Source organism: Xenopus laevis, chromosome 9_10S (assembly GCF_017654675.1).
Source record: "Xenopus laevis strain J_2021 chromosome 9_10S, Xenopus_laevis_v10.1, whole genome shotgun sequence".
Taxonomy (NCBI): Eukaryota; Metazoa; Chordata; class Amphibia; order Anura; family Pipidae; genus Xenopus; species Xenopus laevis.
Window position 1 is genome coordinate 104,396,193 of NC_054388.1, and position 24,287 is coordinate 104,420,479.

At 44.3% G+C, this 24,287-nt stretch overlaps 1 protein-coding gene across 1 annotated transcript; it reads left to right on the forward strand.

The window, feature by feature from the left end:
• The first annotated feature begins 5,157 nt into the window (after positions 1 to 5,157).
• Positions 5,158 to 11,969, forward strand: LOC108703220 (somatostatin receptor type 2). The gene is made up of 2 exons (XM_018239297.2): positions 5,158 to 5,411; positions 8,945 to 11,969. Exon 2 carries the CDS (start codon positions 8,983 to 8,985, stop codon positions 9,910 to 9,912), a length of 930 nt encoding a protein of 309 aa, XP_018094786.1. The 5' UTR covers positions 5,158 to 5,411; positions 8,945 to 8,982; the 3' UTR covers positions 9,913 to 11,969.
• The last annotated feature ends 12,318 nt before the right edge of the window (positions 11,970 to 24,287 follow it).

Genomic DNA, 24,287 nt, shown 5'->3' on the forward strand with positions numbered 1-24,287 from the left:
AAAAGGGGTGATTGGGATATTTTAACATTTTTAAATTTTCGTGTCTAAATAAAACACAACAAAAGCCAAAACATCCACACCAACAGTTAATTGTGTCCTCATATGTTATTGTTTAAGGGGAAAATGAAATATAAGACAAATCCTTCCTGGCTAAACATTCCCATTTATACTGCGTTGAACTCTTTCCCGCTTTGGGACCTAGTTGTTTGCAGCAGCGTTTGCCAAAATCAGGATTTTTGGATTCAGTGCATAATCCATTAAAAGCAAATCACCTGAGAGCCGTTTGCCTTTTTTTTTTCTATCCCCTTTAATAACCACAAGGAACATCTGAAATAAAAATTCTGTAAATATATTAAAATCTCAATAGGGGTGTGCGCTGCATTTCAAGCGGAGCATCTGTTTCGTATCCTGTAGTGCGTCCAGCTCTGATTTCCGTCCAACAGCGGCGTCTCATTAAAGCACGGCCAAGATAAATTAATCGAACCACTCAGACTTTGCCCTATTTTTCCCATTTTTCCATGTTTTCCTGCACTTGTTAAACCTGTGCTTCATTGCGGAGTTAAATTGGATTTCTGCAATGAATCTGTCCCCTGTGGTGGCACTTTGTGAAGATGTGGGGTTAGACGGCCTTTAGTGTCTATTGTTTAGTGCTTTTATCTGTCTTTGTTTTCTCTGGTTTTATGACACATTCAACAGTTGGACTGAAAGGGTCAAGGGGTTGGGTGGGGGGTGGGTGGGGGGGTCCCTGAGGCCCCAGGCCCCCCAGTCCAATGCTGCAGCTTACCAAACAACAACATGGCAGGCACTCACAGATCCTACAGACAGGCTTGTAAACCTTTTTCTTCAGACCAAAATTCGATGAATACATAGCCTTACGGGTTTCATGTGCTTGGCACTTAATCATAGGCTCCCGCTGCAGCCTCTCTCCATTTGTGGAGGGGGGCCATGGCGTGGGTCCGAAGCAGGGTCCGAGTGGCCCCCCCCCCAGTGTCCCACTGGCTCAGTTCGACCATGGATACTAGCGCAAGGACTGCGAGGTGGGGCACTAGGACCATGCGGCCAAGGGGCAACTGGGCACCAGTCAGGGCAAATTCCCATCAGCCCTTTTTTATTTTCCCCATAGCAATAAATTACAACTCATTTTAATTGTTATGAGAGTGGCCCCTGAAGGTGATGTTCCCTTGTGGGTCCTCAGAGGCCCAGTCCAATCCCTGAGCAGACTTGTCAGTAGTATCTTGTGCTCCAGCAAACATTTGTAACTCTCCTACGGTGCTCAGTTAGTACTACAAGGGTGACAGGTGGGCTGGTTTCAACTCTTAGGGCTCTTACTCACGCGCGTTTTTACCTGAGCTCCGTTTTTCGGCGTTCAGCCGCAGGGGAGCGCAGGAATAGACGCATTTCATTATTTCAAATGGGGCTGTACTCACACAGGCACATGTAGACGCTGAACGCAGGAAAAATGCAGCATATTGCGTCTCAACCTGCGTTCTGCGCCTACATACGCCTGTGTGAGTACAGCCCCAGGAAACATGTCTTGGCCAGCAGGGATTTTTCCCGGTTTCCAACCCTGTCGGGGAGAGATTCCCCAAACGAGAGGATCTCTATGTGTATGGCCTCCTTAAGGGCTCTTACTCAGGGGAACGCAGGTAAAAACGCACGTGAGTAAGAGCCCTTAAGGAGGCCATACACATAGAGATCCTCTCGTTTGGGGAATCTCTCCCCGACAGGGTTGGAAACCGGGAAAAATCCCTGCTGGCCAAGACATGTTCCCTTGGCTGCCCAGCTGTTTTCTGCGCAAGCATGCAGCACGGCTTCTTCCACGCATGCACGTCGCTTCGTTTTTCCTGCATGCACTCAGTGCAGCATTCGGGCACAGGTCAAGCGGGGGGCCCCAGGGACTGCCAGGAGGGCCCATGGTTTTGCAGCTCCGGTGGGCCCCCATGGCTCCAATCCGACCCTGCTTCCCTAAATGCCCACATTGGGGTGGACTATATCAAGCTGATCTGATCGTGGGCCCGATATCGCCGGCCTCAATGTGGGCATATATAATGATATACCTATGGCCAAAGTACGGCCAAAACCAAAACACTTTAAAAAAAAATACGACAAATAATATATTCATATGGCTTTTATAACTCTCCATTCTCCAGACGGGATTTTTAAACCTGCCCGATCTACATCTGCCCTGACTTTTGGCCAGATATCGATCGGGGAAGCCCCCCACACATGGGCCTATAAGTTGCTGTCTGTCGGCAGTTTTTATCAACCCATGTGTGGCCACCTTTAGCCTTTATGAACTTATGTGCCTCTTATCAGGTGTGACAAAAGTAGGGTGGGTTTGATGATAATCTGTTCTAAGGGGACAGACAGTGAATTTTTTTAAATCAACCTATTCATGTAGTCACTGATAAAAAAAATATATTGAGCAGGGTAACAATGCACTAAGCGAGAGCTTCTTCAAGACCAGTGATCCCCAACCAGTGGCTCAGGAACAACATGTTGCTCCCCAACCCCATGGATGTTGCTCCCAGTGGCCTCAAAGCAGGTGATTATTTTTGAATTTCAGGCTTGGAGGCGAATTTTAGTTGCATAAAACCCAGTTGTACTGCTGAACAGAGCCTCCTGCAGATTGTAAGTCCTCATAGGGGCTACCAAATACCCAATCACAACATTTATTTTGCACCACCCAGGAACATTTTTCATTCTTATGTTGCTCCCAACTCTTTTAACATCTGAATATTACTCACAGGTAAAAAAGGTTGGGGACCCCTGTTCTAGATGATGTCTGTGCTACAAAAGAGCGGTGGGTGTAGGCACTTGGATTCTGCCAAATTTGAATGCTGCCAAAAAAGACCATTATTTAGCTGGATGAACTGAATCCAGGATTTGGTGCGTTCCTAGCAATGTGTGACATTAGCCGTGGGCACATAGAACTGGGATCCCCCTCTTTAGGCAGGAGGAAAAAAGCTGACCTGCTCTTATTTACTTCTTAGTGTATCTTCTGTGACAAGAATGGCATTAGTCTGTGCAGGCCCGGACTGACAATCTGTGGGTTCTGGCAAATGCCAGAGGGGCTGCTATAAGGTGCAATAGAAAGTCAGTATTTAGTGGGCTTGTGGGGACTGTTTGGGCCTCTGTGTATCTGAAATGCCAGGGCCTATTTTAATTCTCAGCAGCGCCGGATTTAACTTTTGCGCGCCCCTAGGCCGCGCGGTCCGACCAGGCGGCTGCGCGGTCCTAGCGCCCGCCTTCCCAGCGCGCCGGCGAAAAAACGCCGGCGCAGCTGTTGCAGTTGAACGGCGGCTGGGCGGCATGCCGCCCCTATTTCTTTGCCGCCCTAGGCCCGGGCCTATGCGGCCTTGCCGCAAATCCGGGCCTGATTCTCAGTCCAGACCTGAGTCTGTGTGCAGATACATGGAGCAGATTTCATAGTGAAAATGCTCAGTTTTGTGTTTTTGCACTAAAATCCACTCTGTCTCTGCACACAGATTGAAGCTGTTGCTGTCACTGCAGATACACAAAGGAGCAGATACGTGGGGATCATCTTTTTTATGTCTGTGTACAAAACCCAGGCAGAGAAAAACCTTAGACAGGAGCGATCTTGGGGGATCCCAATGCCGCCCCCCATTTCCTGCTCTGTGCTTAAAACATCAGTGTTGGAGTGGGTCAAAGGGGGACATCACTAGTAGTAATAAGTGCAACAAGTGCAACAACGCTCTCTGCACTAGCGGAGCCAAATTTCCGGTTTAAAACCTTAGGGCAGCTGGCAGTTTGATCTGGGACCACTGTGGTCTGAACACTGTTCTTAGGATAGCTAAAACCCGGAAATTCACCTCTTAAAGTTACAAGAGGCGGCTTTTTTGTGGTCCCTTTTAATTGACCACTCACTGCCTGAGGGAGCGGTTCTGGGTTTAGGGCAATGGCACAAGGGCCACGCCATGCATGGAGTTGGCATATTACCCGCAATTGCCAGTCTGTTGACCTGAATAATGGTTAACTGGAACCAGCTCTGAAACTCACTTTATTGAGCAGTAATTGGAAAACTCATCAGGGCAGGGTCTCGGTAGTTATCATTAAACTCAATGGAAGGGCAATTGCTAGAGTTTTGCAACCCACCCGGTGAACCAAAAATAACACTAGTGGCAAATGCTGGGAACGTTCCCATGTGCCATTGCCCATTGCCCTTGGAATGCATACTTTAAAAAAAAATAGAAAGTCCAAAGCTGCCTTAGAACCTCTTTATAAGCAGCCTCTTACTGTTTTTGGCCTGAGTCGAATTGGTTCTGGTAACTGTACTGGACGGTGATTGTGATTGACAGTCATGTGGCACAAGGGTCAGGGCACACACTCAGATTCGGGGAGATTAGTCGCCCGGCGACAAATCTCCTATTCTTCTGGGCGACTAATCTCCCGAACTGCCTTGTGCCGGCTAGAATGTAAATCGCCGGTGGGATGGTACTCGGAGTGCTTCATTTTCCGAAGTTGCCCAAAGTTTCCCGAAGCGTTCCTAATGCCATTCTGCCATTCATGCCGGCAAGATGGCACTCGAAGCGCTTTGTTTTCCGAAGCTGAAGTTTCCTCGTGAGGCAACTTTGGGCGTCTTCAGAAAATGAAGCACTCCCAGTGCCATCCCGTCGGCGATTTACATTCTAGCCGGCGAGAGGCAGTTCCAGGAGATTAGTCGCCCCGAAGAAGAGATTTGTCTCCGGGCGACTAATCTGCCCGAATCTGAGCGTGTGCCCTGACCCCAAGAGGTCTGGCAGCAGCTACTTGTCTATTTGGGACATGGTTTTATTTAATTAGCTGCACAGATAAAATGCAGCCCCCACCCCAGGGTGCTCTAGTGATAGCAGGGGGATTAGCCATATACACAGATAAACAGCCAAATAGACAATTACCTCCTTATCTCCCACTGACAAAATCAAAGAGTGAGGCTGTAACCCTTGGCTTGCCAGAGAGGGTGTGAAGCAACACCTCCCTTCTGGCAGTGGTAGCTAAGAGGCACGGTTGGGGTTAACTTGATTTCCTTTGCTCATTTTTCACTGCTGGATTATTTTGACAAGGAGACCCCCATAGAAGCCCAGTCCAATGAGTTTACTGTTTTTGGTGTAACCCCTCCCAGCCATTTGGGGCTGTACAGCTTGATGGAAGGGGCGGGTGGGGGTCACCTAGTGTGTGTGTGACACTGGGACAGATTCCAAAATCTGAAAGTAAGAAGGACATTCCGTGAGAGTTTAGTTAGTCCCGTCCTCCTCCTGCTTCTATAAAGGAGCAAAGACTGAGGAGAGTCCTGCTTGGAACTTGGAAGTTACGCACTGAGCGCTTTTACGCTCCACAAACGCCGGAGAGAAGCTGCAGTTTGAAAAGTTCAGGACTCTGAGCTCCGGACTCTGCTGCAGGACTGGCACCATGTAAGTGACTGTGGCGCTTTCTTGCCTATTATTAGATCTCTGTTCCTTCATTTGTATTATTTTAAACTTCTTTCTCCTCTCCCAAAAATTGCTGGTGCTCAGCATTCACAGGATACTAATAAATGGTGCAGTATTCCATTCCATTATACTAAATGTGAATGTCACATGGGAATCAGCAGAATCCAGTGCATACTTGTTGACACAGTCTGGGTAAATGAACAACAAATAATATCCCCTATGTTGTAAATATTTCTGGTTCATTTCTTTGAATGTTTAAGCTGTATAATCTGGGGAAACTGCAGTAGGGTTGTTGCCTTTGCCATGCTAAGTCTTCTTATTAGTAATTCAGCAGCTTGTTGAAGGTCAACTTATTGCTCTTTGGGTTGATCCCAATAGTAAGGGCTCTAGGATGAAAGGAATATCCTTCGATCAAAAAAAGTTAGCCAAGCCTATGGGGACCTTCCTCATAGGATAACATTGACTTTTTTACCTTTTAGATGCCGAACTAGGGGGTCGAAGATTTTTTTAAAGAGACAGTACTGCGACTATCGAATGGTCGAATTTTTTTTTACTTCGAATAGTTCGATTTGAAGTCGTAGTCGAAGGTCGAAGTAGCCCATTCGATGGTCGAAGTAGCCCAAAAAAAACGTTTTTTACCTTCGAATCCTTCACTCAAAGTTAGTGAATCAGCCCCTATGAGTTCTGGTTTCATTTAAATGAACTTGATTTTATAGAACTGTCCCCAATTTTTTCACAAGATCTGGAAGCCTTAAGGTGGCCATACACAGGGAGACAGGGCGATGTCGCCAAACAAACGGATCTCTCCCTGATAGCGAAGGGTGAATAAAATCGCCAGGTGCAAATTCGTGGGGAATTTCCACAATTCGCTGCCGGCGAATAAAATGGTCAAACTGTGAAAATTCACCGGTGAACAACAAAAATGTTGGACGCGCGTTAGAATAGTTGCTCGCGTCAAAACCGTCAAACATCAACATTATTCGGACGCCCATTGACTTAAACCCCGGCGTCAGAAGCGTCGGAATTTGTCAGTGAAACGGGACAAAGTCGCCCATCACTACTCCCCAATATGCCCACATTGAAGTTGGCAATATCGGGCTGATCCAATCATGGGCCCTAGGTACCAAAAAATTGGATCAGAATGGAGGCCAAACGGGCGGTCGGATCGTGGGACGGCATCAATGAAAAGATTCTGCCCGATCGGCATCTGCCCGACTTTCGGCCAGATGTCGATCGGGGACGCCCGTCGGATTGGTCTGTCGGCAGCTTTTATCGGCCCGTGTATGGGGGCCTTTAGTGTAGCTGGCAGTTTGATCTGGGACCACTGTGGTCTGAAAGCTGTTCTAAAGATAGTTAGACCCTGGTCCACAAAGCATGGCAGAACTGCTGCTTCTGTGAGAGAAGGGATTATAGAACCTGTGGCCTTTAGTCTCTCAGTGGGATGGTGATAGTTGCAGTTCAGCTACATTGTTATGACTAAATACAGGCAGAGATCCAAAAGCCACTACTTGTTCCAGTTTGTTTGTTATTCCCTTTAACTTGTTAATATATCACTATGAAACAGAGAAACGCCGAGCTTCCTTCACCCACTCTGTGCTTGTATGATTATTATTGTACTAATATTATTATTCTATTGTAATACTAATATTACCTTTTCTGCAGTTTAATAGTTTGCATACTTTGGAACTACCTTGTTGCTTGCCTTGTCTCAAGCATTCTCATAGAGAGTAATACTACAGCATGTATGGGACAGTCCAAAAATCTTCGACAAAAGGGGTAGTGATTAAAAGATTAGGGCAGATCAAAGCATTTACCAGAGTAGATCAAAGGTGTGGCCAAAAGCCCCGCATTGTTATATGTTAGACATCTATTTAATTAAAGGATAACAATAATGATAAAAGTAATGAAGTCTCTGCACACTCTGTTGGAGGTGAAATTTAGGTCATTGCACCCAACACATGTTTTGTAGCCCCACATTCATGGCACCAACCCTTGCCTCCTGCCAATGAACTGCACACAAGGCAGCTCACAAGTTCCTCCTCCAGTGACACAACTGGTGCCATTAATCTAAAAGCTGTTTTTTTACATTAAAGATGACAATGACGTCTTTGTGTTTGCTTATGTGCTTTCTCCTAACAATGCTTTTTCAAGGCTGCAGCCCATCCTTGTGTAGCCCATTGACTGACCTTCTGCTTGGGTTGAAAACAACATTGTCTGTATTGTTCCTTCTGAAGTTCTGAGCAGACCTCTCCCCCCCTTTCTGGTTTGTTCTTAGGCTTCATTTATCAGCACTCCCTTATATCACCTCCTCGTTGACCTTGCTGACCTCACTAAAGGGACCTTAAAGGACCATTTTATTGACCAGAAAATTGTACTTGTTTTCCAGGGTTTTTATGGCTGAATAAAACAAGGGGCCTGCTGTGGGTGAGGCTTCCTTACTTACTTCTTACATACTTCTTGTTAAAACCAAGTTCCACCATTTTTGTTTTAGGGCCGGGATTCTGATTCTATTTGCTTTGTAGCAAGAAAGTCTTAGGGTCTGACCAAATGAGCAGATTCGGGGAGATTAGTCCCCCCAGCGACAAATCTACTCTTCTTCAGGGCGACAATCTACCCGAACTGCCTTCCCCCTCCCCTGCCTGCTAAAATGAAAAATGGCCTGCGGCAATGCACACGCGGCGCTTCGTTTTCCGAAGACACCCGAAGTTTTATCGTGAGGCAACTTCGGGCGACTTTGGAAAACGAATCGATCCGAGTGCCATCCCGCCGGCGGGAAGGCAGGGGAGGCAGTTTGGGAGATTAGTCGCCCCGAAGAAGAGGAGATTTGTTGCCGGGCGAGTAAAAAACACCCATAAGAAAAAATGCCCATTGACTTTAATGCTTCAGGACAAAAAAAGTCACCATAAGAAAAAACGTCCCATTGGGGCTCATTTATAAACTTCACGCAAGGCAGATTGGTTCGCACAGTGAATATATTTGCCCTGCGCATGGTTACATTTATAAATGTGCAAACAGAATTGCGATTTTTTTTTTTTTGCATTGATAATGTCTATAAGAGCTTTTTAAATATGTCAAAAATCGCAAATGGTGCTTGAATTACCCAACAACTTTGGTGGCGGAGAAAATATTCGCAAAACAGTTTCACAAATTGCGAATTTAAGTTACTGTCAATGCTATTTTCGCAATGCCTCCCCGTCTGCTAGAATCGAAATCGCTGGCGGGATGGCATTCGGAGAGCTTCGTTTTCTGAAGTCGCCCAAAGTTTCCTCGTGAGGCAACTTCGGGCGACTTCGGAAAATGAAGAGCTCCGAGTGCCATCCCGCCAGCTAGAATCTAAATCTGATTGCTTTTCGGGGAGTTTAGTTGCTTCCTCTACAGTCTACAGTTATGCCACTGATGCAAGAATTATTGGCTCAATGTCTCATATCTTTAAAAAGGAAGAATAAAGCACGGACGCTGATGAAATTGGTTAACACCATAATTGTAACATTTCCGTCTCCTTTGTCTATTTTCAGTGTTAGCAGAGAAGATTGTGTTGAAAGCCAAAGCAGCCATGGATATCTTTATTATCGAGGACGACTATAATGAGACCACAAACCTTTCTTTGTTTGATTACCCTGATAACTTTACTGAGGTTGACGAGGGTCTCATCGACAATGAAAATTCCAAACTATTCATCCTTTACCTGGTCGTCTCTGCTCTGGGACTCATTGGAAACTCTCTGATCATCTATGTGGTCCTCCGGTATAGACAGATGAAGACCACGTCCAACATCTACGTGTTCAATTTGGCTTTAGGGGACCTGTTCTACATGCTCTGCTTGCTGTTGTTTGCACTGGAAATTGCTTATGCTCGCTGGCCGCTGGGAGTGCACATGTGCAAGGTATTCTGGGCAGTGTCCACCACGGTTGCTTTCTCCAGCATATACTTCTTAACCACCATGTCTGTCGGCATCTGCATGCAAGTGCATTTTCCCATCTTCTACAGCAAGAGGTTGGGACCTAAGGTAGCCGTAGGGATCAGCATCAGCATTTGGCTGATTTGTTTACTGCTTGGAATTCCTATATATATCTTTTCTGGTTTAAATGACACTGAAGGCTGCAAAATTAATTGGCCAGACCCCCTTTCATCTATTACCTTTACAACATACCAGATAGTCCTGGCCTTTGGCGTACCACTTATAATAATTTGCATCTGCCTGATCCTAACGGCTTATACGACAAAGTGCTATGCCCACAAAGGTGTAGACAAGACCAACATTGTTTTCCTCACTCTTCTCACTCTTCTATTTGTCATCATCTGGCTCCCAATATACGTTCTAGAGATGATGGCTGTGATGACCGATCTGATGGTATTCAGCGAGGAGGTCTATTACACCATTAGTCTCCTGCCTTATCTGAAGTGCTGCATCTACCCAATCATGTATGGAACTTTGTCCACAAGCTTCAGAGAGATCTTCAGGAGCATGTTCTGCTGCAGATAATTCAACGACATTAGGGGAAAGAAAAACTCTCGGGAGAAGTCTGTGGGTAAACAAGGACTCTAAATTCTGCCAATTTCAAAATCTATGAACGAAGACTGAGATTTGGAGAGTCCTTCTCAAACTGTCCAAGTAATGTGATCTGAACATCACAGTGATGCTTGCCATAGAACATTAAATATATTTGTAACTCTCAGACATGTAGATATAATATATTTTAACCCACATATTCAAGGAAAACTTTAGCCCAAGTATATGTAAAACCTTCATGAGAACAGTGGCACAGTGGGAAATTTTGGGCGTGCCATATTTTACAGTAGCCTAAAGCCAATTATTGACATCCATTAACCCAGGCTTGGACTGGCTTGCCACAGTCCCAGAGGATGTTGCAGTGGGCCCAGATTATGATGGCTCTAGCCAAGGACAATTCCCAGCAACTCTTTCTTATTCTCAGAATCAGCCTCAATAAAACCTTAAACATTTCCATCTATGTAGACATTTTGTGACAGCAGGCCCTGAATGTCAGGATGGTGGGACCTAGGAGGCCCAGTCTGGCACTGCATTCGCCCCTAAGGACAATGGACTCTAAACTGTGGGGCTGATCCTCATGGGGAACTCATAGCCTCCTGAAGCCAGCTAGATATTCTCCTAGATACACCTGAATACTGTAGTTTTCCTACTTAGCCAGTTATTATGTTTGCAGTAATGTATAGCAGTGATGTATAATTTATCAGCCAGATATAGATGAAATTGAGTCCATTAAGCCCCCCCCCTCTTTATATATATATGCATTCTAAGGTACTAGGAAGCATCATATGCAAAAGGAATATTATGCTTCCTAAACATACTTGGCAGTGTTAAACATAACTGTCCCATAGAACTTGATTATAATGATAAAAGTGCAATGGTCCATCAGCACCATGCCGCATTTCATTCCAAGTTTTAGGCCACACACACCTATGATGTTCCCCAACACAACTTTCTGCTAAAGTCTTCCTGACCCCTACGGATAAAACAGTACTGGGGCTGTCACACCTAAATAGTGATATCTGTCTACTTTGTGACATCACTTGCTATGAATTATGTGTCTGATCTTGAGAGAGCCTACACACACAATCCGAGCCTGCTGCTGTCAAACAACATGGGAAGTTTTATACATCGCTCTGTATGGGTGCTGGTCTCTTCAGCATTGTCTTTTATTGATGACCTATTTCATACTATGGAGATCAACCTGACTTAAGTAGGACTGTCTTCCCTCCACTGTGTTCTACTGAAGAACAGAATAGACTGTACCTGTGGTTCCTCGCTTGCATCTCAGTTAATAGATGCCACTGTCCGGGAAATGACAGCTTAGGCACGGCCATGGTCCTCCCGGGATGGTGCTGACACAAGTCTGAAGGACATTTGTCATTAACTTGGTCACTGATGAAATAACTGTGCAGGATTATTGTCGGGGGCATAACTACAGAGGAAGCAGACCCTGTGGTTGCAGGGGAGCCTGGGTGTTATAGGGGCCCTACAAAGCCCTAAATAATAAGCAATAGTGATGGGCGAATTTCTCCCTTTTCTCCCGTCTCCGTGAAACGCAAATTTTGACACCGGCACAGGCATCAAAATTGATGCCGGCTACAATTCAGACGTGGCGACAATTTGACGCTTACAGACAGGCGTCTGAATTGTCGCGGGCTCTTAATTGTGTCCGGCGTCAAAAATACTTTGACTCCAGAGAAAATTAGCTGCAATTCCATGAATTTATTCGCTGGTGGCGAAATGCGGAAATTAGTCGCAAATTCGCACCTGGTGAATAAATTCGTCCATCACTAATAAACAATTTCAGTGTATACTGTATTGTAAAATAGGGCAACCTCTGGTTATGTTGGGGCCCTAAATTTTGCTGTGGGGTCCAGTAACATCTACTGTAGTTATGCCACTGATCATTGTCCTATCTATCATTTCATATTGTCAGTATTGTTTGAGCTTCACACTATTTACACCTTTACATATGCTCTTGTTATTATCAGTTATTATGTACCTTGTAATACATTTATTTTTTTACATGACACACAAATGACCCAGCTTCATTCTTCAGCAGATATCATTATCTGTTCCATCCCGGCAAGAGTTCTTTCCAGCTAACGCATCGTCACCCATTCCGAATAAAATGGGTTCCGGCTAAATATTGGGAAGGGGTTTGTTACAGTGAGAGCTGTGAAGATGTGGAATTGTCTCCCTGAATCAGTGGTACAGGCTGATACATTAGATAGGTATAAGAAGGGGTTGGATGGTGTTTAGCAAGTGAGGGAATACAGGGATATGGGAGATAGCTCATAGTCCAAGTTGATCCAGGGACTGGTCCCATTGTCATTTTGGAGTCAGGAAGGAATTTTTTCCCCCTTTGAGGCAAATTGGAGAGACTTCAGATGGGATTTTTGCCTTCCTCTGGATCAACTGGCAGGTTAAAAAAAAAGAGTTAAAAGGTTGAACTTGATGGACGTGTTTCTTTTTTCAACCTAACTTACTATGTTACTATGAGTCAAAAAGACTCCCAGATGCAGATAGCACATTTATGGCGTTAGCAAAGTATTTGTCCTGAATAATTTAAGGGGGATCTTGCTGTTATCGTACATAGATTCATGTTATCTTACATAAATTATTATGGCTTCATTATATTGCTTGGTAAACTTCACCTTTAAGTTTGAGTTTTAGGGAAGATTTATGTCCCCTTTGAAAAAAAGTTAATGATGACTGCTTTATTTTCTTTGTGAGAATGGGTCCTTGATGTGAGTTTCTCTGGTGAACCCCAAGAGGCCCAGTCTGACAGTTAGTGGGTTGCCGGCCATGGAGAGTTGGAAACATCTTGTCAGGGACGCTGAATATCGGTGAGTGTTGCAAGCTGCTTCACTTCACTCTCCCAAGGGGGCTTCTGAGATGCTTAATAAATCCCTTTGCTGCAATGGTGTTTTAATAAGCAGAGCGGAGAGGGAAATTGTATTACAGAAAAATAATTTCATGGTGTTCGCCTTCCAGCCAACGATACTTTATATACATTAATTAAATCCATTTTCCCCCTTTCAGAATAGTTAATAGGAAAATGCATCTAATAAAACGTGTATGCGTGCCTTAGTGTGTTTTCCGTAGCGTGGACCCCGCAGCATAAACACAGAAACAGACCACCAGGGACTTGGGGAAAAGTCTTTATTGATAGTTACAGACCGTATGGACTTTCTCATTCTCACCTTGTATATTTCATGTTGGATCTGATGGAAGGGCATGTAATAGGTAGAGGAAAAATCAGCTTTCATTGTGAAAGTGGGGGGATGGAGCTGCGGCTGGAGGGGGATCAACCTAAGGGTGAATTAGAGTGATATTTGGGAGAATACATTTAATTGTCTGGAGCAGTGGTCCTCAACCTTTTTTACCCATTCAAATATAAAAAAGATGGGGAGCAATACAAACATGAAAAAAGTAGTGATGGGCGAATTTATTTGGCAGGTGTGAATTTGCGGCAAATTCCTGCAATTCGCCGTCGGCGAATAAATTTGCGAAACTGGTGCGAAAATTCACCGACGTCGAAAAAAAAAAAAAGGATGCCGGCGTCCGTTTTTTTGGATGCCGGCGTCAAAAATGAGACGCCAGAGCCGTTTTGCAAATTCTTTGCCGTTTCGCGAATTTCGTTGAAAATTCACAAATTTCTCGGCGAAATTCACCCATCACCAGAAAAAAGTCCTTGGGGTTGCAAAATAAGCTTTGTGGTTGGGTATTTCATAGCTCCTATCTAGACTGGCAGCCTACCGGAGGCTTTATTTGGCAGTACACCTGGTTTTTATACAACCAAAACTTGTCTCCAAGTCAGGAATTCAAAAATAAGCTCCTGCTTTGAGGCCACTGGAAGTAACATCCAAGGGGTTGGAGAGCAACATGTTACTCATGAGCAACTGGTTGGGGATCACTGGTCTAGATACTCCTCAGTTCTGTATGAAGATTAAATAAAGTTGGATATGGCTGTGAGCACTTATTTGCTGGTCTGTTTATATTATTGGAGCTGAATGACTGGTAGATCAAGGTTTTCCAATACATGTAATCTCGTTATCTGCTAAGTGGGGGTCTCACCAAAAGTTGGACTTCCAGGGGGAACTGGGAATTAAAAAAGTTCAACAACCAGCAGGTTTAAAGCCTATAGGACATGGAGTAATTTGAATGCGTTTGTTCTCTCATGGAGACCCATAGTGCTCAAACTAATTCCACCTAATGGATAGATCATTTCTGCGTGTGGCACATGCTGGTTATGTCAGTAATGCCAAGGAGAAATGTGACTGTCCAGAGTGCTGTGCCTCCTTTAAAGGGGACATAACCTTTCAGTAGCATTGTTCCTCCAGTTCATTTTAGTGGGCTACAACTTACGCCATTGTCCACCATTCAACCAAGCATTAAAGCCATAGAACAGGGGACCTTTTTTACTCTTGAGCCACAATGAAACATAAAAAGAGTTGGGAAGCAACACAAGCATGAAGAAAGTCCAGGGGGAGCCAGATGAAGACCGTGACAGGTTTTTTGGTAGTCCATACCAAAAAGTGGCTCTGTTCAACAGTACACTTGATCTTTATACAACCAAAACTTGCCTCCAAGCCAGGAATTCAAAAACAAGCACCTGCTTTGAGGCCAGTGGGAGCAATATCCAAGGGGTTGGAGAGTAACATGTTGACCAAGAGCCACTGGTTGAGGATCACTGCCATAGAACAACAACCATAGAGATTGATGCTGAATGCAACACTATTCAGCAAATATATTCCCAGGTCATCCAGGTCCAATTACCCAGTTGTAGCCAGAGTATCTTCAGTGAGGCTGCTGCCTGTTCTGTTTACCCTTGCCTCTCTTTTAAGTTTCATATCAAACCAATTAGCACATTAAGAAATGAACAGCTCTATATCTGTCTGGATTGATAACACTGTAACATCGTTGCACAGAGGACAAAAAGTTTGCCAACATGGTGCAATGAATGAATCTCAAATAAAAATCCTCCTGTAGCTAAAACTGCTCAATTTGGAAAGCTAGGGGGCACTATACACGTAGTATCAGTTATTAATGACCCCCTTTACAATTCATTCCCTTAACAGCTAATGGTCCCTGACAGCTTCCCTTTATACATTATTAGAATATATACAATCTGCTCAATTCATATCATATCCTATGTTGACATTAAAGCATGAGAAAAACTAAACAAATATCTAATGTTATTGCTGGAGTAGAAGTCTCTTTAAGCCTGGGACTAACCGGGGCTCAGCACTTGACACGTACAGGCAGCTATTAATAATGTGCTAGAGAAAACACGCTTTATTTATACTGCATGTAATTGCCATGTCAGACTGTATGGGCGATGGAGGAATAATAGACTTCCAGCTCTTTAGTGACAAATCCCCTAAATGATAGAAAAGAGGTTCCTCTCGCCTGGGCTCTTACAATCATTGAAAACGGACAGATCTTCAGTGGGGACTAGAATTCCTCAGCACTCGCTCTTTTGATTGCAGTTATGTGTATTTTTCTTCAATGGATAACATTGCAGGAAAAATGTAAAATCCAGGAAATTTAAAAATTCAATAAGTGGAAGGAATGAGGATGACAAACTCTTCCTCTTCTCTCACATCATGCCCATTGCTCATCATGTTCCACCACCCAGTGGATTCTTCCAATTGAGCTTTAATACTAGCAAACAATAGAGCCAGGTGCTGTGAAACCCTTTGGGGCAAATTCACTAAGCCGCGAAGCTCCGAACGCGAGCGTTAATTCGCTAGCGTTTGGCATTTTCGCTACTGCGCAAATTCACTAACGAACGCTGGCGTAGTTTTGCTAGTGTTACTTCGCAACCTTACGCCAGGCGAATTTTCGCTAGCGATGAAACTACGCAAATTCACTAACTTGCGCAGTGTAGTGAACGCTACCTTTTACGCTAGACTTCCTTCGCCACCTCAGACCTGGCGAAGCGCAATAGAGTAGATAGGGATTGTTTAAAAAAAAGTCAATTTTTTTTCTAAGTCCCAAAAAAACGCTGGCGTGTTTTCTACATGATGGCTGATAGGCTGAAAAAGATCGAAAATTTTTTGGGGCTCCCCTTCCTCCCCCCTACTTTTCCTGACTCATGGCAACTTACGTAGACAGTGGGCACATGTGTAGGGCAAAATAAAAATTTTATTTGCTGATTTGAAGGTTTTCTAGGCATTTGTAGTGCAGATACGTGTTCCTCCATTGAAATTTGAATTTCGCGCCGTATGCAAATTAGCCTTCGCTAGCGTAACTTCGCTTTATATAGCGAATCAACGCTAGCGCAACTTCGCAACCTTACGCTACCCCTGTGCGCAACTTCGGATTTTAGTGAAACTACGCCTGGCAAAGTGCGGCGAAGTGTGGCGAAGTTGCGCCTGCCGCAACTTCGCATCTTAGTGAATTTGCCCCTTTGTATCTTGATGACAGTTTCCCTAGGGCATAAAGGGTAGTATGGGAATACTGGGCCTGCAGGTGTCACTGGGATACCAAGTCCAGACATCTTTTCTTGTAAGTTCTGGTTTGCTATTGCATCACTTCTGGTATGTAATGACATCACAGTTTCATTGGGACCAGTGGGTAGCAGGTTTGGCTGTGGAGAAAGCAGTTGGAGCTTGGATTGGACAGTGGGTCCAAGTGGGTGGGTTGTGAGTCTGGCCTGTGGTTGTTGCAGGTGTAATCGATTGGACCCATTCAAGCTATGGACAGTGATACTAAAGGGGTTACTTATCAAAGTCCGACTTTATCTCAACATTTTCTGCTACAAACTCCAATCAAATCCGCTCTGTTTTTTAATGCTTATTTATTATTACTAGTAATGGGCGAATTTGTCCCGTTAATGCGTTTTTTGACATCGGCGACAATTCGCCGGCGTCAACAATTCGGCAACTTTTGATGCACATTAAAGTCAATGGGGGTCCGTTTAATTGACGCCGGCATCCAAATTTATGGAATTTATTTGCTGGCGGCGAAACACACAAATTCACCTTGAATTTGCACCTGGTGAATAAATTCACCCATCACTAATTATTACATATTCCCGATTTTCAAATTTTTTCAGATTTTTTACCCGAAAACTCAGATTTCTTATGCTTTTTTGCCCGAAATTTCAGGATATTGCACGAAACCCAGCGCACATCAAAAAACCATTGGGACTTCTCCCATTAACTTATATGCAACCCGACAGGTCTGAAATGCCGGATTTTCGAATTCTGACTTTTCCATCCTCGGGGTTTAATAAATTCCGTAGATTTTTTAAAAGTCAGATTTTATAAAAAAAAAAATCACAATTAATTATTTTTTTTTTTTGCGATTTTTGCATTCGGAGTTTAGTAAATAATCCCCTAAGAGTTTTTATGTATTGTCTGATGACTGAGATTTGTGCCACTTAACCTTATACTGAATAGTTGACCGACCCAGACTTAACCCTCATCCAGTCAAAGTCTACCTGCCCTTTCTTCATCATTTATATATCCGGCCCTGACCCGCTCATTTTAATCCAACAGAAGGAGCCTGGGAAGTTTGGTGTAAGGGTATAAATGAACATCAGCAGAGGAACCAGGGGCAATGTTTTTCCACAAGGTCCAACTTGCTAGGAAAGTGTGGTGTTGGCACGAACCCGGTGGACCCACCATTTGTGGGTTGTTGTGCGGCAACACTTTCATTTTAATTTATTTCCCTTTTTCTATGTATCCCCAATACTTTTCACAGCCTTTATAGAGATTATACATCCGGCCCTGCCCCAGTGGAGTTTACAATCTAAGAACCATATCACATTCACATACACTATCAGGAGCCAATTAAAGGGATACTGTCATGGGAGAAAATTTTATTCAAAATGAATCAGTTAATAGTGCTGCTCCAGCAGAATTCTGCACTAAAATCCATTTCTCAAAAGAGCAAACAGATTTTTTTATATTCAATTTTGAAATCTGACATGGGGCTAGACATATTGTCAATTTCCCAGCTGCCCCCAGTCATGTGACTTGATAAACTTCAATCACTCTTTACTGCTGTACTGCAAGTTGGAGTGATATCACCCCCCCCCCCCAGCAGCCAAACAAAAGAACAATGGGAAAGTAACCAGATAACAGCTCCCTAACACAAGATAACAGCTGCCTGGTCTAAGAACAGCACTCAATAGTAAAAACCCATGTCTCACTGAGACACATTCAGTTACATTGAGAAGGAAAAACAGCAGCCTGCCAGAAAGCATTTCTCTCCTAAAGTGCAAACACAAGTCACATGACCAGGGGCAGCTGGGAAATTGACAAAATGTCTAGCCCCATGTCAGATTTCAAAATTGCATATAAAAAAATCTGTTTGCTCTTTTGAGAAATGGATTTCAGTGCAGAATTCTGCTGGAGTAGCACTATTAACTGATGCGTTTTGAAAAAAACGTGTTTTCCGATGACAGGATCCCTTTAATGGTTAACCTGTCTGTATTATATTTTGTACGGACGGAAACTCACGCAGATACAGGGAGAATAGTGCTGACAATGACCTGGTTGGACACTCATTTTCAGCCAGATCAATGTCCCAGCCCAAAGCACCAGATATAGAAATATAAATGAGACTCGATTTCATAGGGTGAAAGGAAAAAGGCAAAGCTTTCATTCCCACAGATCATTAATGTGCCAAGCATTTTGTTCAGACACGCTTGTGCTGATAACGTGAGTGTGTGTATTTGCAGGTATCTAAGATCAACACTGGAGATAGCACTCACTCAAGAACCGTGACAGCAGCTACATCTGGAATTCGGTTTTAGCTGCTCCAATCAAAACCATTGGTTTTTGGGAATGGCATATATACAAATTGTATTTCTTTTATAGTGTTGAAAGGAAACAGCAAACAAGCACGTCCAGCAGACACGGTGGCACTGTATTTAGCATTTCTGTTGCTTGAGTCTTCTTGAGTTTGATTCTAACCCCATCATTGTCAGCCTTCAGTCTGTATGTTGCTTGAGCTCTCCTCCCATTGCATGTGATGAAAAATAAACAATGCCATTTATAGAATAATTAGGTGGGTCATTAGAAAGCACAGCTGCATGGGTCGATGTGTTGGTTCATTCAACAAGAAGCAGCAGCAGCGAAATCCCAAAGCTTCATTCCCAACAGGGTATAAGGCTTTCAGCTGTGAGGTTAAAAGCTGCTTGAGGAATGTGCTTATCAACTCGGGGTACTCATGAGGTCTCCAGCTTGTAAATCTAGTTCAGAATTCTTCTTCTGCAGCATTTCTGCCTTCAGGAAAACAACCAAGGCTCTACTTGACCCCCATGGAAACAAACACATACTGTAGTTCCAGTCTGATGCTCCAGTATCTTGACCTTTGCATGTCAGTAGGTGGACAATTCCTGTTTAGTATAATATTATTGTATTATGATCAATAACTTGCAGGTACTATATGAATAAATGATGAATGTAGGGAAGATAAGGCTATATGAAATCCAGAGATCACAGCCAGTGCAGTAAAGGAAGGTCCAACCTCGTGGACCGTACAGAACAGAAAGCAGCTTTTGTGGTGTTGGATTTGTGCAGAGTCATAAATAAAATTGTATTTTTGAATCCTGAAATAGAAGAGTAGGGAGACATTCATTTGGAACTGGGGAACAATTTTCATTCATGGGGCCATGAAGAATCAATAAATAGGACTATAGGAATGTACAGCAGGCGTTTGGAGCTAAAGCTTGTATCTCCATCGTTGCTCCTGCTCCTGTTTAAGGTGGCCATACCTTAAGGCTATAAAGTGGCCCTTGGAACCTAGTCGACATCCTTTAAGCCCCTGTATGGAGCAAACATAAGTGGCTAAACATCATCCACAAATCCATTGGGCAGATTTTTCTATTGTGATGAGGACCACATCAAGACACTATGGTGGGTTAAACGATCGGATCATTCCAATATCTCCCAATGCAAGGCCAGCATTTTCCCAGACAAATCAGAGAAAGATCAGCTCATTTTGCCTTTAGTTCCTCTTACTCCTATTTATTTATTTATTCCCTTCAAGGAGGAGTTGGTCTAGCAGTTAGGCCAGTGATGTGGGATCTAATGCTACCCTGGTTCGATTCCCTGTGCATCCTCTTCTACCCTCCATTCTTAACATACTTTTTGTCTTAGCTGCCCAATCTCTTCTCCCCTTCATGTAATGTCCCTTCCAATTCTCCAGTCTTTGTGCGGGTACCTTGTGTTCCTTCTCTTTTCTCATGTCTCCTTCGTTTCATTCCTGCTCACATTTTCACATACACACTATTTCATTCACTCACTTCACAGAGGCACATACAAATAATTGCTGTGCTAGCACTGGACTATTCTGATGCGCCAATTTGTTGACTCCTGGATTTTGGCCACTTATTCATGGAAATGGAGAATTTTCAGGTTGGGGCTAAGAGTATGGAAAGCCATTGAACCACTGAAAAGAGAATGAATGGTCACAGAGCAGGCTATGCCCTCATACCTTATATCCTAAAAGAGACCAATATAAAACAAATACTAATCACTAGTCACACTTGTGTATATCATATGATAAATGGTAGAGGCTTTGGCACCAATCCAAAGTATTCCCTAATCAGCACTAAATGGGGGAGTGTAACCACGAATTCATGAAGTCCGGGGTTAGAGAAAAGGGAGACTGGGATAGTGCTGGAACCTTGAGTTGAGAAAGAAAAAAAAGGTACATTTCACTGACTAGTCATTTCTGTGAAAATATGGGATGTTTTGGCAGAGCACTAAGCTCACTAAGGTCTATTACAATACCAAATGTCTTGCTCTGTGGCTGAGTGTGGTTCGCTGTAGAGATGAGAGAATGATTCAGAGAGGCCATTTAAAGCAAACTGTTGATTGGTTGCTACTTGTGTCATTAAGCACCAATGTTCATAAAATATCTGAGTTTCTTAAAAAAAAAGCCCCTTTTTTTCCTTGTGGTCCATCACTGATGTCTGGCTAGCAAAACCTTTTTAATACTTGGTAGGCTCAACGGATGATGTAGCAATACAATTTTAAGTGAACCTGTTAGGGCAGAGACACACGCGAGACTTCGGGGAGATTTAGGCGCCTGGCGACAAATCGCCTCTTCTTCGGGCGACTAATCTCCCAAACTGCCTTCCTGCAGGCTAGAATCGTAATCTCGGTCAGGATGGCACTGGTGCTAAATTTGCTTCATTTTCCCCAAACTTCGGGTGAATTCGGAATGCATACCACCCCACCATCAATTTTGATTCTAACTGGCGGGAAGGCAGTTCGGGGAGATTAGTCGCCCGAAGAAGAGGCAACTTGTCGCCAGGTGACTAAATCTCCCCGAATCTTCACGTGTGTCTCTGCCCTTAGATCAGTGGTTTTCAGAGTTTTTTTTTATTAAAGCCCCACCTTTAAAGCCCCAAACTTGTTTAAAGTCTCATAGATCTCATATTTATCATAATTACTTGTAAAAGAATCAGGGGATTATCTTGACTTTCCGGCCCCCCCCCAAAAAAACGATGAAAGTAACCATGATTGCCCAAACCCCTGCACCGCATTCACTACATCTGCCGCTGACCAAGGTACATGTATAAGATCTGTTATTTGGAAACCCATTATCCAGAAAGCTCCAAATTGCAAGAAGGCCATCTCCTGTAGACGCCATTTTATTCAAAAAAAAATTCAAAATGATTTCCTTTATAGTTCAAACTATTTTCTTGGCTTTATTTAATATTTAGATGATTTTTTAGTAGACTTAAGCCGCAGTGATCCCCAACCAGTAGCTCGCGAGCAACATGTTGCTCTCCAACCCCTTGGATGTTGCTCCCAGTGGCCTTAAAGCAGGTGCTTATTTTTGAATTCCAGGCTTGGAGGCAAGTTTTGGTTGTATAAAAACCAGATGTACTGCCAAATCAAGCCTCAATGTAGTCTGACAATCCACATAGGGGCTACCAAATGGCCAATCACAACACTTATTTGGCACCCCAGGAACATTTTTCATGCTAGTGTTGCTCCCCAACTCCTTTTACTTCTGAATGTTGCTCACGGGTTGTAAAGGTTGGGGATCCCTGACTTAAGGTATGGAGATCGAAATAACAGAAAGATCCATTATCTGGAAAACACCAAGTCCTAAGAATTCCGAATAATAGGTCCCAAACCTGTAGTATGGTGATCAAGGTTACTTATTGGGACCCCTCTCCCATAGCCACAAGCTTTGCAACCCCCATTGTACTAATTTTGTTCCCCTTTATGCAGAATTCTTATTAAAGAAACCTGGGAATCATGATTTAATATAGATCAGATGATGAATATAGCTGCATGTCAATTAGCCCAGAGACAAATGAAGCCCTTTCCTTACTGTGTAGGCACTTGGGTCACTCAGTAGAAGGAAATATAATTTAGAGACATCCTGTTCCGAGCCTTCTCTCTCCCGGCACATATGGAATATATCAATGGTTTGGCTCCGTTCATGTGAAAAAATCCTCCAGCCACTAATGAGAAACAGGTCATAGGAGATTTCATGTTCCGCTCCCATGTACAAGCTCCAAAACCACTTTTTATTGTTCTGTTCACTCTTTCACTGCTAGGAAGGTTTGTGGTAGGAATAATGAATGGTTGTATCAGTGTTATAACCCAGAGCTTGCCAACTGGTGGTGACCAGGCCAGACATGAGTCTCCGGGGGTTTTTCTATGGTCTCCACAGTGTCCAGAGTTTCAATAAACCATTTATTTGAAACTATTATTATAACAATCTATATGTGATCAGTGACCCATCTCTGTGGGAAAACGTTGGACAGCACTGGTCTAGCCTGAAGCCAAATAATACAGTCAGCAGAGCAAGGGCAACATATTGGGATAGTGATGCACCTGCTCCTTCTTAACTTCTTAACTGGGACCTGACCCAGCCTACAGTTGAGATGGGGCTTTAGAACACATGTAGAACACATGTTGACATCAGGGCAGGAACTAGGGGTAGGACAAAGAGGCACATGACTTGGGTGCAATTAGAAGGAAGCTCAATTTGTAGAGGTGGATTGGTAGGGACATGTGGAGTAATGTGAATTGGAATCAGATAGCGGCAGGCAGTAGCAAGCAGCTCTATTAGTGGGGGAATGTTTGGTAGAAGACTGGGGGGTTAATGTTGGGGGACCAGTCGTATGCTGACCAAACTCAATGAAGTCTTTGTGATGGTCACCTTCAGCACTTATACTATTGGCCCGGCTCTTGCTGACATAGAGGGCAGGCTCTCCGTTAGAGTCCTGCATTGGGTCAGGTAGCTGTGAACCTCAAAGTTGTCAGGTTTTGGACAGAAAGTTCCCCTGTAGGGCCAGAACTTGGGGTAGGCAGAAGAGGCAGCCGCCTAGGGTGCAATGATAGGGGGATCTGGGCAGCTACCTCTAATATTGTCTCCTGCCTTCCCCTAGCCGGGTTCACACCCCTTACTCCCCTCCATCACTCTCCCTTCCCTCCTGTCACCATCCCCTCCCATTCATCACTTCTCCTCCCTCCCCTCTGGCGCATTCTCCTCCCCTACATTGCGTTCTCCTCCCCTCCATTGCTCTACCCTACATCAAGCGTGCAATGGGCATGCGCGGGGGTGGTGTGGGGCGATTCAGCTGCCTATAGCGCTCTGGCCAGCCTTGTCCGGCCCTGTCCTCCTGACTATGCTGGTGTTCTTTCCTTGGTGGAGTACCAGGGCTGAATGCAAGTTCACATTCCCCCATCTCGTGAAGTTAGGACTAACTTTTTTCCCCTGACCTGGTTGATCTGCATTGGGAGTGACACCACTTTGGCCCACCAGCAGGGGCGTAACTACAGAGGAAGCAGACCCTGCGGCTGCAGGGGGGCCCAGGAGGTATAGGGGGCCCCATGAGGCTCTCATTGATAAGCAATTTGAAAATATATTGGTAAAACAGGACAAACACTGGATATGTTGGGGGCCCTAAAATTAATTTGCTGTGGGGCCCAGCAACATCTAGTTACGCCACTGCGCCACCAGTGATGTCACTTACGGTTTGCATGGGTCCTGGGTCAAGTACTGGTAGGATCGGGTAGCAGGGACCAGGGACAGAACTAGGGGTTCGCAGAAAAAAACGGGCTAACCTGCCTAGGGTGCAACAAACGGGGGCCACTGGGCATGTACCTTTTGAAAGGGTCTTCTGCCTACCCCTAGTCCGGGTTCACTTTCTCCCACTTCTCCACGTTCCCTTCTTCCCAACATTGATATCATTGTGCATGCTTAAGAACGTGTGCAAGCACAGGGGGAGCAGGGTGCCTAGGGCACTCAGTCGGCTTAGCCTGCCCCTCAGTGGGTCTGAGTTAAGCATGGACGAGTCTGCCCAATTGGACTAGGGCAGGACTCTACTTTCTGGTGCATAAGTCACTGGAGTA

Excerpts from the sequence above, each read along its gene's own strand:
- LOC108703220 (XM_018239297.2), top strand. The coding sequence starts at position 8,983 with ATGGATATCTTTATTATCGAGGACGACTATAATGAGACCACAAACCTT.